Below are 17,500 nucleotides of genomic sequence, written 5' to 3' on the forward strand. Positions count from 1 at the left end.
TTGGACACGTGAACAGGGCCCTTGTAGCATGTTGGGAAAAAAAGGTGCTTTGAACAAAGATATGGGAGCTTGGGAACTACATTATCACTGAACACTCTACAGGATCTACTACAGGATCAAGTCTGCTTCTTCTTCTCTTCATCTTCGCTCCTCGTGTGTTTATTCCATGGCACAGCATTAGTGTTTTCACCTTTCACTTCTTTCTTTCCTGTGTATGTTTTTTTTTTTTTCATGAAATGAGGGGAAAAAATATCTTGATGTAAAAACATTTAAAGAAAATAATAGTCCAAAATATCAGATATTTCTTAAAAAAAAATCAAAAACAAAAAGTGTGATAGCATGTCTTAGACACTAATTTAAAAGCGCATCGATCATGGTGTCTGAATTGTGTATATCTCATTGTGCATTGCTGGACCAATGGATGAATTCTAGAGAAGCAGTGAGTTTTGTCTTGTAAAAAAAAAAAAAAAATCACTTACTTAATGTAAAAAGCATTTTTGCCAGGCTCAGGGACCAGAGTGTCAATTCCATGCGTGATTTTGAAGCCCTCACACTTCACAGCCCTCACCTTCTCCCACACCATCCTCTTTTCTTATAATAAAGTCATTAAGCAAATGCTGCTCTCTAGAACGATTTACAATAAGCGCATTCATATGAAGCGGCTGAAATGACCACGATGCAAGTCTCTGACGTTAACCCTTCAGATTCACTATGTAGTCAATCCACTTATCCACGCAGAGCAAAAGGGAACTTTTTTCATTTTTTGTGTTTTTATGCTTCTTTTGCCATTTGTTTTTATTAGGCCAGCATAGACAAATAATGGTAATTGTGCCAGCATAGCATGAGACAAAGGATGGGAGAAAAGCACTAGGCAGTCCATAGCTATCATCTTATTGATTTGGCCATGACACCTATTAGACTCATAGTCCCATTAACACAGTCCCACAAATTGACCTGTAAATGATATGTTTTCCACAACAAAACTAGATGGGCTCATCAGTGTCCAATCCATTTCAGTTTTTCAAACAAGCTATGTTACTGACTGCTCCTCCCATACTGCCAAACACTCTAAAACGATCATGATTGTAAAGGATTATGTTTCCTCTTCTGGTTTGGAAGGGAGCTCCTTTGTTTTTCCTGGTCAAAAAGAAAGAAAAAAAGGAAGGTCCCTAATCCTATCATATCTCCTTATTCTTAGGTACTCTGTATGTGTTTTCGTCCATCCTGTGTGTCTAGATAACATCCATTCTTCCCAGTCTCACGGTCTCTGCTTCCTGAATCTCTTTTGCTCAGCAAATCACATAGAAGGGCTTCTCTGGGTCTGGAATCCTACTTGTGTAAATATTATACTTCTCTTTCTCACTCTGTCCGTTTGAAAGCTCTGTTGGTGGTGATGTCATGTAACTATAGGATGCAGAATCTTGTCAAATGTTCTTGCTCTGAGAGTTTTTTATCTTGAGATTTGAGTGGAGAATTGCTGATACACATGTGATTGGTTTGTTTATATTTGGGAGAAGTGAAATAAGCCAATGGGTTGACTGAATGCTAATGTTTATGTGACGCATCAGGGCTGTCAGATCGGGACACTCCTTTTTCTTGCCAAAATGGACAACTTTGTCTCTGCTCTGCAAAAGCACCACTGGATTAAGGAGCAGTCACCTCCCTCTGCCTTTACCTCTTCTTAAACCTTAAGTGGGCGTGTGTGCGCATGAGTGATACAACTTTGTCCACCAGTCCTAACCATGGACAATTGGCCATTTCAATGACCCTTCCTTGAGCATCAAATGCTCACCTATTTATGATCATTTCCCCCCCCCCCCTCAGTGTCACCCCCTCCCTGTGTGCTTGTGCGTGTAAAGGGCAAAGGAGTGACTCCCGACTGACTGTATTCAAGCAATATCCAGGGATGCCCCTGAAGGACAAACAGACGTTGATTTGAGTTTGCCATCCTTCAGCGTCCCCACGGTGGTGTTTCTGACCAGTGGCAGGAGTCTGCCATGCTCCACACACGCACGTCGGTCAAACACACACACACTGCAATATCTGCATTCATTGTAAACCACCCACGATACATCCCATACGCGCTATTTTTCCTTCCGAGTCCGATAGAAATGTGAAGAGAGCAGGAAAAAATGGTGAGACAAATGACGTGACAAACACGGAGGAGCCCAGCGTATTTTTTAGCCATGAACACTTAAAGTCCACCGGCTCTTACCTTATTTGACCTTGTTTTACCTTGTTACAGGTGCCACATTGCGGAATCGCCGTAATCAAATGATCTAGATTCTAGGGTATGACGTTTGGTCTCTCCTTAAGTCCTATAGAAATGTGAATTTGGAATCAAGGGCCAAGCTCGCCCGGCTAGTAGATGTTTCAGAGTAACAAATTGCTCCCAAGTCACTCATGTTTTTATTTTTATTTTAAATCTCTTGACCAAGGACTGGACATAATGTCCTTTATTTATGACAGAAAATGCACTACACTACATAATCAGTTTAGAAGTCTTAATTCCTCCTCAGTCGTACCAACAGAAACTCTTTCCACTAGAAGGTTTTTGCATGAGTGGTTGTGTGTATACTGTACGTAGATCCCCCTTTCCTTCCCTACGCTGGCATTTAATGGCTCCTTTTTCAAAGCGCCTGGCTCTGGCAATAGGAGATATGAAGAGGCCATCATAGTATTAGAAACTTCCTCATTGGTCATCGTAGACATCTCTCTTCTTCTTCTTCTTCAGCTCTTCCCTCTTTTCTAAAGTAGCCAGTGGTATTCTCTCTAGCTAGTATTTGTTGTCCCCATCCCTAGTTGAATTCAGGGATCAAGAAGCAACTTGTAAATGTGAACGAGCGGGTTTGAGCGTGGGTGTTCTGCATGCTACAAGACTAAGTTAGCCTACTGAACTAAAGCCTAATCATTTGTGTGGGGGGGGGGAGCTGAAACATGTCAGTCTCAGACAAGGTTACTCATCACACGAGCGTAGTTCACCAAGCCACCTCCACTACATATACATGCGTTGGTATCCTCCTCCCTCTAAAGGGAGAGCACCTCTGTAGCCGAAGGAGCTGGGAGAAGGGAGGAGACCCATGTCAATCTTGTGTTGCCCTGTGTAGTCTAGGAAGCACATCGCAGATCACGCTTCGATGCCAGTTAACACTCGGCACAGTCTGCAAAGCTTTTGCCACGTGTACATAGATGTACAGTAATACACAGACGAGCAGTAATAAACACTCAGTTTGGTAATTCGTTTATGTTTATTTGGTTCCAGCGCGTCTTTTGTTACCTCGTTGTCGTCGGTAACCCATCATGTACATTCCCCCAACCAGAGAGGACTACCACGTTATTTATGGAAGTACCATGGTATCTACATGGGGACCTCTCACATGGCTGGGGTTTTGTATATCGTTCAGTTTTATCTAGTCCATCCACGTTTATTATTATGTTTAATTATCAGCATCAGGCGCATTATTGTTCTTATTGTCGTTATTCTAATTATTATTGTTATAATATTGAGTTTGTGTCAGCTGTACAGTACTGTGTTGAAAAATTATACCTAATACAGAGTCTTCTACTGTAATGTGTCTCTTTTCAATAAAGAAAAAAATAATGCTTCTTAATATAACTGTCTGGTCAATCTGCTCAAAAACATGAGGGAAATGAGACAGAATTGTGTGTGTGTGTGCGTGCGTGCGTGTGTGTGTGCGTGCATGTTGGGTGCGGTGCAGATGAAGGCGTTAGAGCAGGGGCCCTGTTTGCTGCTGGCTGTAATGGGATAATACCCTTCTAATCCCCTCTTCAGCCTCTGTGGTGCAGGAAGGGAGCTGGGGAGCCACAAAGCACCCGAGGAGGGGGAGGGGAGGGGAGACGGACAGGGGTCTGCCCTCACAAAGCAGCCGGCACAGGGGGGAACAATGAGGCCATGGCAGGCCAAAGACAGCAGATGTAATTAAAGAGATTAGATGGGGAAGTGAGAAAAAGAGCAGCAAGAGGTGTGTGTGTGTGCCCGTGTGTGTGCGTGCGCATGCATGTGTGCACGTGCACAAGAGAGAGAGAGTGACCCAGAGCAAGCAAGCTTGCCAATTGAGTGGGGCTTAAATGGATCACTGTTTTCCCATGGGACCTGTATTTTGTTTCATATTATGTTTCCTTCTATCAAAACACTTTCAAATGCCCATTTGGGAGACATTTGACATTACATTGTTGTTGTGCTTTAATGGTTTACTGACCAAAATGCTCAGCAAAACATTTGTATTTTTCATTGCCATTTATTGTGGGCTACTATTGCTCCTGTCCTGACCTTAACTATGATGGAGGACTAGCTTTATCGACTGCTAGTACTAATAGTAAGTAATAAGAAACTGAACCCATAAAGACCCACGGTACACACACATCCTTTAAATGATCTGGAAAGTTCCTTATACAGCTTTATCTTTGATTTTAACTCATTAAGTCCCAATGTGACACCTACTGAGCATCCTGGTGGGTCATGTGACAGGTCAGTGATTTTGTCTTCCCATAACAACATTTCCAAGATGGCTGTGCCAGGTTGTGACAGATCTGACAGAAGTAGCTACATTTAAAAAGCTTGTTTTTCGTTGCTTAAGATAAGATTCACCCATTTAAGAATTCTAATGCTTGCATAACATGTCCTTTATTATATTTACCCTGTTACCCTGTCACATTTCTTGAACAAACTGATATAAAAGAAAAATCAGCTAAAAATCACTGTAACACATACGTCACACGTAAAAAACTAAAAACCCAATGTGGCATACATGATCTGCTCAGTTAATTTGGCTGATTAAATTATATTTAGTTAATATATTTTATATTGTTCAATTCCAACCATATTAAAACAAATGTAAACAAAAATCTTGTTATATTCATTAAATTATTAATAACATGTATAAGGAAACTGCAACTGCAGACAAAAAAAGATTTTCCTACCAAATAATAGTCATATTTCAGACCTCCTAGATGGGGAGCGTGTCTATGTTCCCACAGCCCAATGGTCCCACATTTCTAAGTAATCTAACTAACCCTAACCCTAACCCTGACCCTAGCCCTAGTCCTAACCTAACACTAACACTGACCCTAACCCTATCCATAGCCCACCTATGAAATATTAGAAATGTGGCACTATTGGGCTGTGCGACCACTGGGCTGTGGGAACATCGGGCCTAATTTTGAAAAATATATAAATATTAGAAATGTGGGACCATTGGGTTGTGGGACCATTGGGTTGTGGGAACATAGGGATGACCCCCCTAGATGCATGCATCACAAGGTACAAGTACCACATGAGGTCACGGAGGCAATACCACATGAGGCCACCTTTTCTGGCAAACCATAATGCTAGGCCTTATTAACGCATGGCTGATCTACCGCTGTGACTGCAAACAACTTGGTGTCCAAAAGCCAATGAAACAAAGGAGCTTCCAGGCAGAGAGGGCAACTAGCCTTATTCTCCTCCATTCACAAAGGGGCCGGCCATCACTCTAAAATAAATAATAAAAATACAAACAGAAAGAGAGTGTCAAGTTGATTTAATTTCCAATGAGGAATAAGTTTAACGATTAACGCCCAATGTGACACATATGTAACATTTCAGATCACATTGGGGGCCCAATGTGACATATATGTAACAGATCTTTGCCACTAGGGGGTGGTATTTTTAAAACAACACAGAAATGTGTTAATCTGTTTTATGTCCCCCATAATTTTCCTTGAAGGAGAAATGGTTCCGGGTTCTTAGGGGTTAAGTTGTATTGGAGAAAGTGGAACCTATGTGCGGTCTCTACAAAACGATGTGGTTAAAGACATGGTTAAAGCCCAGGACAAGTTGATGTTAAGTGCACCCTTCTTTCCCATTACAATCATTGTGCTATTGAGAATCTGTATATGACCTCAGTGCTCAGTATAGGCTAGATGCTGTGTTCAGAGTACCGTCCATAACGAGGCCGAGGATGTACACCAGATAAGCCAGACCGGACACTGGCCCACACATAGGCACATAGGCAGCACCACAACACTCCAAGACAAACGCCACTGCAAGAGGCCTGCCCAAATGAAGTGTGAATGGATGCTATCGTGCTGTCAGGCTAATTCAGGAAGATACAGAGACCTGGCCAAGGAGATCCTCCTCAGGCAGACAGGCTAGTGTTGATAATCTGCCCCAGTGTCTCTGTTTTACTACTGCCATCTGCCTGAGAGTATACTGACCAACTATAGCTACATACATTAAACCTTCCAAGAGTAACACTTTGAATTGATCTGATTCTGATTCTGATTCTGATTGAATGAGGAGTTCAATTTAGTTCAATTTTCACTCAATTTGCAGTAGTGTACTGTACACAATGTACTGTGAACATCGTTTTAGTGATTGAATGGAACCAGAACATTCTTGCATGTACATTTTTTATTGAATTTATTGATTTTTTTGTGGTTCCCCATATACCCAGTCATTGATTTTGATTGAATAGTGTCTTGAAATCATGTGCTTTGAAATCAGTGGCCTACACACTCGTTTATTTTAAATGAGCTGTATTACATGCCTCTTAGCCTTATGTATCTGTCTTGAGAAAGACTACAGATTCAACTTTGGAGCCTATACCTATTGTACTGTTTTACAGTACCAAGGAATCCCCAGGAACACTCACTTTAGGATTTAAGTGTTTCACCAGGTTAAAAATGTTTTATTTAACATAAAGGTATAACAAAAATGTTATTTAAACGTTTTGAGAAGGAATAGGCCTATGTTTTGTTTGTTTATTATTTTGTTGCGTTTATTAACTTTTGAAAAAATGGTACGAACGCTTAGTTAATCTGATGAGCCTATAGTGAATATAGAATTCTCAGGGTCCCCTGACTGTTTCACATAAAGCACGGAAAGTCGGTTTGAATGGAAGGGCCTTTAAAAGAAAGGCCAACACAAGGTGTAGGCCCTATACATCAGTGTTTGTTATTGGCACAACAATTCGAGTAATAGTCAAAACGTACAGACTCAGCACATCATTTCTACACATTTTAAATAACCAATTAAAGCATTCTGTAAAAAAGATAAAATAACCCTATTTAGCCTTGTATAGGCTTTTCTCCTGCCAATTGCTCATAATTTTTGGTTTTGAATGGTGAGTTGGTTGACGCCAGCTCCTGTGGAATATTTTCATGGCATTAAGACGAATTAAATCTATAGCCTAACTAATTGACAAACATTGACGTTTTAACATTTAAATATTTATTTATATTTATTTTCTGATGGTAAATTCCAAAGTATCACGGATCATGAAAGTGAAGAGGTAAGAGACACGAAGGTTACATATTGTGCTTAAACATTTTCAAGGCTAATGAGTGAATGTATTATTGTAAGTAGTTATGGGGATGGTTATATCCACAAAAGGGGGCCTATTTGTTTTTACTAGCGGGAAACCTGTGGTTTGAAATGTTTTCTTTAACTGTTCTTTTAAAAACGGCATGTTATTACTGTCTATGCTATTCAGACTAACCACATAGCCTATACCCTTGTGTTTATATATTCTATATTGATATTAGTATGTTCTTATAGGACGCATTTGCACGCGCCTGTGTGTGCGCGTGTACTCCCGCGCTGATAGGTACAGTATTCATTTCCAGCAGCATTCTGAAGCCAGCGTCTATTAGTGCACGCTAGTCTCAAGGCTCGCTTTCCATCAGAATTAATCATTGGGGGTTAATTTGAAGCTCAGACAAGTTGCTGTTAATTTAGTGCAGGAGGGACATGCTAGAGTGAAAAGCTGAGGTCCCGGCCAATCCCCTCGAGCCTCATTTATCAGCCAACCGCGACGGCCCGGCTTGATTACAATTTGCCAAAAAATTCATTAGAGTTAGGGCAATTGTCAGATCTCTCTCTCTCTCACACACACACACACACACACACACACACGCGCGCGCGCGCGCGCACACACATACACGTACACGCACGCACATACATGTGGTATCTTTTTCTGTCAAACATCCTTCTACACTGTCTACAGTATACAAATTGCACTTCTATTTCTTCCAGAACATCTTTACATAATCTGTAATTATTTGTTTAATGGACATACTTGAAATACATGAATCCATGAGTGTTATGGCGCGTGTGTAGTGAATTTGCTTACGTGTGTGTTGGTAATTGGTTGGCACACACACACACACACACACACACACACACACACACACACACACACACACACACACACACACACACACACACACACACACACACACACACACACACACACACACTTCTAGACCCAGTGATGAGCGTTTATTTGTAAGGCTGTCAAGCTCTCCGAGAGCGCGAGCTACCCCCATAAATCTGTGCTTTACAATAATTCACTCTTTCTGCTGGGATGACGAGTTAGGATTTCAGTTTATTAAAAAATGTGCTTGAATAATTTCATACTCACTAGAGGCAAGGGTAAAATGCCACATTTACGTGGTTTGGAAATATTAGTTTGTCATTGGGATAGAGCCAATGCAATATTCATGTATCTTATAAATGCAACAGCATTATTGTCCCCACTTGCGCTCACAACCTGTGATCTCTGGCGTTTCATTGTGTTCAAGATATATATTGCTGTCTGGATCAAGATCACTTGCTCATAGGCCTCGTTGTGAAAAAGGCCATGTCACGGTTGTGCGAATTATAAACAGTGACTGACACATCAGTGCTTTATCCCGCGCGTGCTGCGCTTGCCTGTGATAAATGATGCGCGTGATGATTTCCCTGCCCTGTTACCCCGGGGAATACCGCGCTGTCTAAACGATGCAAGCAATACGAGAGCATGATCGTTAAAAAAACAGCAATGACATCTTTGAGGGACATGCACTATCTGAGAATTAATAAAAGTCGTCTTATTTCAGTGCACTTGTTACACAATGTGTAGGTGAAGTATAGGCTTGATCAATTGATCAGATCAAATAGTGTCTTTAGTCAACTGTAAGTGTATATAATATCTGGTTATAATGTTACATTATATTCAAATTATGTCAATTATAGGTCTAAAACATCTTTCCGAATGAGACAATTTAGGCTACATATTTTCAAGCAAATTCAGACCTCTTCTAACTGTAATTTAGAGCTTTGAAAATGCATTGTGTTTAGTTCGGTTATTTTAGTATAACAGGCTATATTCTTGTAGTAGCCTACTACTTGTTCGTTTAGTTTGTGCATCATTGAGATAAAGTCCACATTGTCGGCATTGGCTTGTATTTGACCGTTTAAATTTCCTAGGGGTATCCAGGCCTATTGTAAATTCTGTAATTTTAGACGCTGGTGTCATGAACATGAATTCATGAAGTTGTCGATCTCAAAAGATGTAAATATTAATGGCAAAGCAATTGGCGCGCTGGGGCTCGACACGGGTGGGCAGGGCGCGAGCCCTCATCGTCACGTCCTCGTCCCGTAAATGAGGCTCGCGGGGCAAGGTGAGGCCGGAGATCAAGGCTGACACCGGGCCGCGACCTCCCTAAACACCCGTGCTCATGACGTTTCACTCGGGGGGGGATTAGTGCTGCTCACACCGCCTGACCTTGGGCTTTCATTTACCACAGCTGATGCGACCCACCCCCTGTCATAACACAAGATTGCGTCGGCAAGCGAGATCTTCTTAAACATATTTAGAGCTTGACATGCTTCAATCAAGGACCCCAATTGAAATAAGCCAGTGGCTTTCTTGGGTTTTTATCCTGTTAGTTGACCTTGTATGTAATATGTACTTTCATGTACCTACTTCTGCAAATCTTCTAATAAAGTTTTCAATCAATCAATCAAACTTCAGGTTGATTTGCTTCAACATACGCGACGAGGTTGGCCTTAATTTTAGAGGGTGGCTGGAGCAGTGGGAGAGAGGTGTAAAACTGTCACCTCTGCGCCAGCCATGGAGCACAGTCGGCTAGATAAACGGCTTGCCCTGCCTCTTCAATAACTGCAGAACGCAGGAATTGTTGCAAGGTAACATTTTACAAATCTGAATACGCTATGAACTTTAGGCTAGGCCTAGGCCTTGAGCATTATTAATTATTAATAACAATTCTGCTAAATGCCAAAAATGTAAAGGCTACTAATAGGCTACTACTACTACTAATAATAATACTAATACTAATACTACTACTAATAATAACAACACAACGACACAATAATCATAATAATTAGAATAATGTCTGTTGTTGGCTTAGGCTAGCCTATAGGCTACATTTTTAACAAATAGTGCATGCGAATTCCGGAATTATGATCTATGACTCTCACTAAAAATGTTTTGTATGTTTCTCACAAAAAAACAGCAAGTTGCCTAACAGTACTATTTCATATCTGTGAAATCCTATAGAAAACGAGCAAGAACGAGAAAATTATGCATAGCATTTAACATGACTTGAATGACAATAAACAAGCTGACAAATAGTTGACATTAATGCTAATGATTCGTCTTTAATGCACACTATATTATTTACTCAATAAGTCATGGAATGTTAGTTACTTTTGCACAATATTAAATAAATAAGCAGCGTGCTTCATGACTGTTTAAAAAGTCAGGAGGAGGACAAGAAATTCAAGCAACCATGGAATTATGAAAATAGAAACTGAGAACAAAAGTCAGATGGTTTTGCAGGGGCACTTTTTGGTGGGAGGTGATGGGGGTGGTTGAGATGTAGCCAATGTGTGTGTGAGGGGAGAAAACGAATTCATCAAACACTCAAACTGAAATAGAAACTATAAAAGTGCTTATTTTGGGACGAGGCGTTCATTTCGTTTTACTCCAAAACACCAATAGCCTATACAAATTTCCTCAGCAACACATAGGCTACACATGTCAAAATCAAACAGACGTAAAAGTAGGCTAGAATGTGGCCATATGTCAGAAATGTACAATTGGATTTCGTTTGTAAAGTCTTGGTATATTGTCCTCAATTTGGTCCCATGGCGGTTATACTGTATGGTCCTCCTCGATATTTACACGCGTAAAGCGCAATGATAAATAAGTGTCACCCTTCTGAAGTTGTTAGGTAGTCGATCAACAGGCAGTCTTATCATTGATGGACCGATTCAGCAGTAAAGCAGAAGAAAAGCAACACATGTAACCATCATTTAATTGAAAATAATGCTCTCATCACCTCTCATTTATAATGATTCCCCAAAGGATAAACTCGTTGTGTGATTTTCTTTTGTCCAACAGTATCGTGTGCCATTTTGCTGTTTCTAAATTGTATCATTAATTTAATGTATTTGGTCCACCGTTTAACATAAACAAGATTATGGTCTGGCTTGCTCTAACTGTTGATGCTGACTCCTTATTGCAAAGCGACTGACGTGCACAGGGATGGGCACCACAATTTTGGGGTTTCTAGAGGGCTCGCCGGTTTTGGAGTTGACATTGCCGGCCTTGACGCGTTTCCACTTGGCCCTTCGGTTCTGAAACCAGATCTTGACTTGCACTTCGCTGAGCTTTAAGGCGTGGGCGATCTGCGACCGTTCTGTCAAAGAGAGGTATTTCTTACAATGGAATTCCTTCTCCAGTTCCAAAAGCTGCTCGCTCGTGAAAGCCGTTCTCCGCCGTCTGTTCTTGCCGGTAGACGTGGTGCTGCCCGTGCCAGATCCGTGGACGCCCTCGTCCAGTCCACCATTAGCGTCCCCGTCCTCTTTCTGACCGGTCATGTTATCATCGGAGCTGTAGTCTAAATCGCTGTCCATTGAGAAGCTCTCATCTTTCCTATTGCACTCGTCCTCCTTTGCGTCTTCTTTTCCATGGGTTCTGACTGGAAAGGCAAATGAAGTGGCAAATGTTATAGTTACATTAAGCTCACTTTACCCAAAATTGAAAATGTGTTATAAGGCACAATCCAATCAAGCTTTCTTGTTGAACATTTAGTTTATACATTTCAAATATGCATTTCTCCCCTTTTTTTATCAATATGTTTAGCACAATAACTAATTGTGTGTTGTGGCCAAAGTTTACGCATAAGATGATACTGCTGTTTCCATCTTGTTTCATGGAAATAGTTGAATATTGCATATCATTAATCAAGACCTTCGAAAACAGAGTGATAGGCCTGTCTCTGGATTTTCAAGATACATAGGTCAAAGACTGAAAAACGAAATTTTGCTGTAAGCCTACTAACAATATTGATTTGAGACTATATGCTACTGACGCAATGGTTAGGCGATCATCATCTTTTCACGACTTTATGCGAGATGTTAGATTGCATTTATTAATAGGCCTTATAAATGACCGAGGCGACTTTGAGTTTTGATCACAGCTTTATAGACATTCAACTACTGCAGGCGCTTTTCTCATCCTTCAATTAAAATAGGCTAATTTAGTCAGTTCAGGCAGTTTGCCCCGAGGCACTATTCCTTGAAATGCTTGATATGGGCTTTTAGCAAACGCATTTGATAGCTGATATCGTGTCCCTGAAATTCTTTGAGCTTTTAAAGACATACTATGGACATAGCTAAAGACTATACATTTTTCACTCAATGGCAATAATAACTTTCATGACAACACTTTAATTGTTTTCGTTTGATGTGAATTTCAGAGGGCATATAAAGTTATCCTTAAGAGTCCCCCGATCACTGGCCCTGCTATTCTGGCACTGGCTTTTCTATAGACCTAATTCTATGTAACATCATTGTTCGAATAGGCCTACTCGGCAAAAATACACGATATGTATTAATATATATTTGAGTTGTGAATAGCCTAGGCATATACACAACACAATGTAATGCTTTGAGTGTGTAAACAACTTTGATCCGGCCACTATCTCTAGCATTTGAGTTCCTGTTTTGTATCTTGCTGATTCAAATGAGACAGATGTCAGGCCTATTCGATGCTTAGTGGCTACACACAACATACGCCAGGCGTATTTTTTATTTCAAGTTTCTAGAAAAGTTTCTAAGTTATGCAGAACAGAGAAACCGATCCCTTACCTGTGGATGATTGCACTGGCTCTGACTCGTGAAAGGGTGGCAGTGTCGTGGACTCCTTCCCGAGAAAACTCTTCCCGTCGTCTCCATCCAAACGAATGTCCTGAGTCTTGTCGAAGACGGCATGAAGCGACTGGGAGCCAAACTTCCGCGCCGCCTCGTGGTGCTGCTGCGAGGCGGAGAACCCGCCCGGGAGGGTGGCCATCAGGGTGGAGGTCAGCGCCATGCCCTGGGCCAGGCTGGAGCAGAAACTGTTCTGGAGGCTGGAGATCTGGTGGTGGGGGTGCGAGGCATGGAGACCCTGCTGGAGGGCGGACTGAGGCAGGGCAGGGGGTGGAGGAGGAGGCGGTGGAAGCACCACTGACCTGTACGGCATGAACATGGGATAACCAGTGTACACAAAATGTCCCGGGCTTGGCTGAGGTGGCCCTCCGATCAGGGAGTCGATGCTGAAGGCAGTGGTGCTTCCCAGTGGGCGCTGCATCATCATAAACGACGGACTAAACGCTGCACTCATATGATCTGATGTAGTCTAATGTCAATCAAGAAAATGTTACTTAAGTATAGCCCCTAGAGTTTGCCGTAGCTACCAAAGTCACAATTTCACAACCTTATATACAGACAACCGAATTTAAAAACGTGGTAATTCCGTGGTTAATTGCGTTCCTCGCGTGCAAATAACCCCATTGCATCAACATTGCAGTACGTCGCCAAACGATGCTGAAGGTTGGAACAGTGCCCAAATCAACAGAGTAGCAAACTTGTCACCGTGGGTTCCGAAATTAGAGGAACGCATGAGATCGGTTTTGGTTTACCTTGACACCTCCAATGGCGCGAGCAACGCATTCCAAGTGCCAATCAATATCCTCGCGCTGTCATTGACGTTCGTGCTACCTGAAAACAACTCTCTTCAAGTCGGTTTTCGAGCGTCCAAGACGTTCAAGATTTCTCGCGAAGCGCGAAATAATATCACACCGTTCTACAACATCCAGATGTTCAGCAATGAGTTCAAATTCCGCTCCCTCCGTTTAATCGTCCGTTCTTCGCACAAGGACCACCCCCTTGTCGCGCTCTCGCATTTCATTGGTCGCTGGTAAAATGAATAGAATTATTCATCACCTAAAGATATGAGGGTTAGCTTCGGTCTCAAAAAATAAATGGCAATTACATGTATTCCCTAAGCGTAAACCATCCCAAGGGATCATGATAGTTACACATGCAAAAGGCTTACATATTGACTGAAACTCTTTACAATGTGGGCATAAAACTGTGTGTGTGTACACACACATACTTGTATTGTTGAAAGCATATTTTTATATAAAGAAAGAGGATATAATTTCATGAACATTTAGAATAATTTGAGAAAACATTCGGGACCAAGTTGATTATCCTGGAATGTGTACCTTGTACAGTATCAAAACTAGAAACAAATATAATGATTTTTACATCATCATGAGAGAATAGAATTGCTTTTCAGGTGGACATTTAAAAAAAAAAAAAAAAAAAAAATGATGATGATAAGCGCAACACGCAACACTATAGGACTATGACAAATCATTTTTAACAGCACTTGGGGAAAAAAGAGAAAGGTGTACACAGTAGGCTATTACTTTGGGAAAGACCTTGATACTCCCCTGATACTACCAGGGTCCGAAGTCTCTCTACTGGGCAGTACAAATAGCCTTCACATGAAGTGAGAGATAAGGAGAGATGGAATAGCTCCTCTGACACCCCGACCAGCCCTCTGTCATTTCCCAGTGCCAGCAGTGACACCCCTCAGGCTATCCCCAGTGAATGATCTACTGTAATTCATCTCACCATAGTCGCTGCTGTGGTGTGTGTTGATACATACAAGATCAAACGACTCGGATCCACAATGGCTCTGAGGCAAGCTACTAGTTAGGTGATGCTCCACTAGCCGTCAATGAGCTTTGACCCCTACACAGTGTGAGTGTGTGTGTGTGTGTGGGGGGGGGGGTCATCCTGTCACTGCATTATTGTGTAGTTTAGGGATATCCAAAATAGAACTTACTATTCAGAACCAATACCAACAATGCATTATCAATACCAATGCCAGTGACGCCGAATAATGTAATTCATAAAAAAGATAACTCATGATACTCATCATACTGTGAGCTTATAGTATTACAATATTTCTCTATTAGGTAAGATGAATCTTAATATTGGGGGCCAGTCCCCCAACCTGCCAAAATACAGATCCACTCCTCTTGAGCCAAACCAAGGGCATGCAGGGACCCCCCCAGTCCCCCCATCCCCCCAGCCCAGCCCAGTCCACCCCCCTTCTCTCTCCAGGGTCACTGGGACACCATCTCATTAAAGGCAGCCTGATCCGCAACTGCAATGCAGACATTAAATAGCAGTATTTTTCAATTAGGGCTGACAAATTCAATCAAAATTCCATAGATTAGGATGAAATGAGGCATGGGTCATTTACAAGGGAATTTAATTGCACAGCCATTAGACAAATAGTACAGCAGTCACTGTCTCATTATCAATCATGTGGGGGCATCAATAGTAAAGGGTTGGAGAAGGGGGAGTGAAGGAAAGGGAAGTGTGTGTGTGTGTGTGTGTGTGTGTGTGTGTGTGTGTCACACTAATACACTGCAGTACCACCGCTACAGAACAGCTAATAAATACCCTCTTTTGTACTTATAAATTATCCAGTTTAATTAACAACATGGATTATGATTGGAATATGATTTAATTAAACCTTTCCTGCATGCAAGTGAAAAGGATCATCCATTATACTGAGAAAAGGGGAGTATAACTATAGACTAAATGGAGCTAGGCTTTTTAAAAAGCTGCTTACTGGAAGGACGTAGGGCAATAACATCACAAATTACAACTACAACTATTATTACAATACTACTCCAAATGATCCATGAACTTGGACACAGTGAAACAGTATACAATTCATAGAAATGTTAAAAGAAGGACGCCAGCATTTATATCTGATAAAACTGAGCATTCACCGTGAGTTGACTGATATCGAGGTGTAAGTGAAAGGGATGTCGGCCTATAGTGGGTGAAGCAATTACAAAGATGCTTTAGCTGCTGGCTGCAGTTTGAGAGAGAAGAAAAAATGGATTCGGAAATGTAGCCTCCAGCGTTCGACCATTCAACATTATTTAGTTAGAGTGTGTCGGACTCAACCTTTTCATCAAGATCTAAATGTCACCCATAATTTATTCTGTTCAGTTCAGTTTTCTTTTATGAAAACACATATCTCATTGTTTGACTCTTGGAGCCCATTGGTAGGCGTGAAACAGTCTTGGAAAACAACCTGACTCATTTCATGTTGAGCTTCAACGCGTTTTTTCTCCCCAGTCCTAGATCAATGAACATTTAGAGTTGCGATTGGATTTTGGATTATTAAAGCTAAAACGAATGCAATTGATTAACCTTTAAGTGTGTCTCTGACGATGACTGATCCAACGAGGGAGGAGGCCTGATCAACAATGGCAACTTTGACGTCGATTGAGTTTACGAAAGATCTCAAGAAACACAACTGGTTAGCTATTGATTCTCTCTCCATTCCTGCCTTGACTCTTTAGCATTAGGCATACCAAATCATCCATTCTAGAGGCAATCAATGCTCACTGAGGACAGATTTAAAGTATCTATTCAGACATCCTCTCGTTAGCTTTATGCATAAACTTTAGGCTGAACAAAAAGCAATTACGACTAGTTCAATCCATTCAAAATTCGGATAGGAATCCTTGAGTGTGCAGTCTGCCTGAAGAATATCCCATATGGGTAAATTGGGCTCTATTAGGCCTACAATTTATGTTTTAGACCTACAATTCAGTTTTGTACCGTAACTGACAGAGACCGTCATACATTTGATTGCAACACAGCCTACCATTCAGACACTCATTACATAAATGAGGCGCATTACAGAATGTTACAGTATGTCAGCGAGACACGGTCCAATTTCTCTTGCTCTATTAAAGCGGGAGACAGCGTGAAGCATCAGTGATCAGCGCCTTAGGGGAAAGTCTTTTAGCCAAATGAACCACAGGGACACTCACAGAACAATGACACACTAGGATTACACAGACACCATACCAATGACAGGAACACAGCATGCCAATAACATAAAAAACACAACAATAAAACATCATCCAAATCACAGCACACTACTGAGTCCGAACCTGTGTTAGGCTCCATAATTATATTTTAATGACTCAGCAACAGTGGAAAAGACTGTAGGCTATCATACTTTTTATGTTGGTTATAGTTGATTTTGTAGTGTCTGTAGATGATATACTTACACTCTAAACCTGGTGAGATAACCATGATTAGGCCTATGCCAAATTTCCAGGAAACCACCCCAACCCATTGCACCATTAAGCCTATGCATTATTTTTTTGGGCTTCCTTTGCAAATATTTAAGACTAGATGACTATCCAAGTGTCGTTGGCAGGAAAAACAGCCTCAATCCAATGTAAATCTAATCGACCCACAGCTCCCTCTGCAGGTAAGAAAAACGAGTGCACATAGGGAACAATGAATTTAATGAAACAGCAGGTCCTCTTTAGT

General features: G+C 41.3%; 1 protein-coding gene across 1 annotated transcript; it reads right to left on the reverse strand.

The window, feature by feature from the left end:
• Positions 1-11,266: 11,266 nt before the first annotated feature.
• Positions 11,267-13,454, reverse strand: gbx2 (gastrulation brain homeobox 2; the record flags this gene model as incomplete). The annotated part of the gene is made up of 2 exons (XM_080526420.1): positions 11,267-11,769; positions 12,941-13,454. 2 exons carry the CDS (start codon positions 13,452-13,454, stop codon positions 11,267-11,269), a joined length of 1,017 nt encoding a protein of 338 aa, XP_080382546.1.
• Positions 13,455-17,500: the final 4,046 nt, after the last annotated feature.

This window comes from Nansenia antarctica (genome assembly GCF_963989245.1).
Source record: "Nansenia antarctica genome assembly, chromosome: 3".
Lineage (NCBI taxonomy): Eukaryota > Metazoa > Chordata > Actinopteri > Argentiniformes > Microstomatidae > Nansenia > Nansenia antarctica.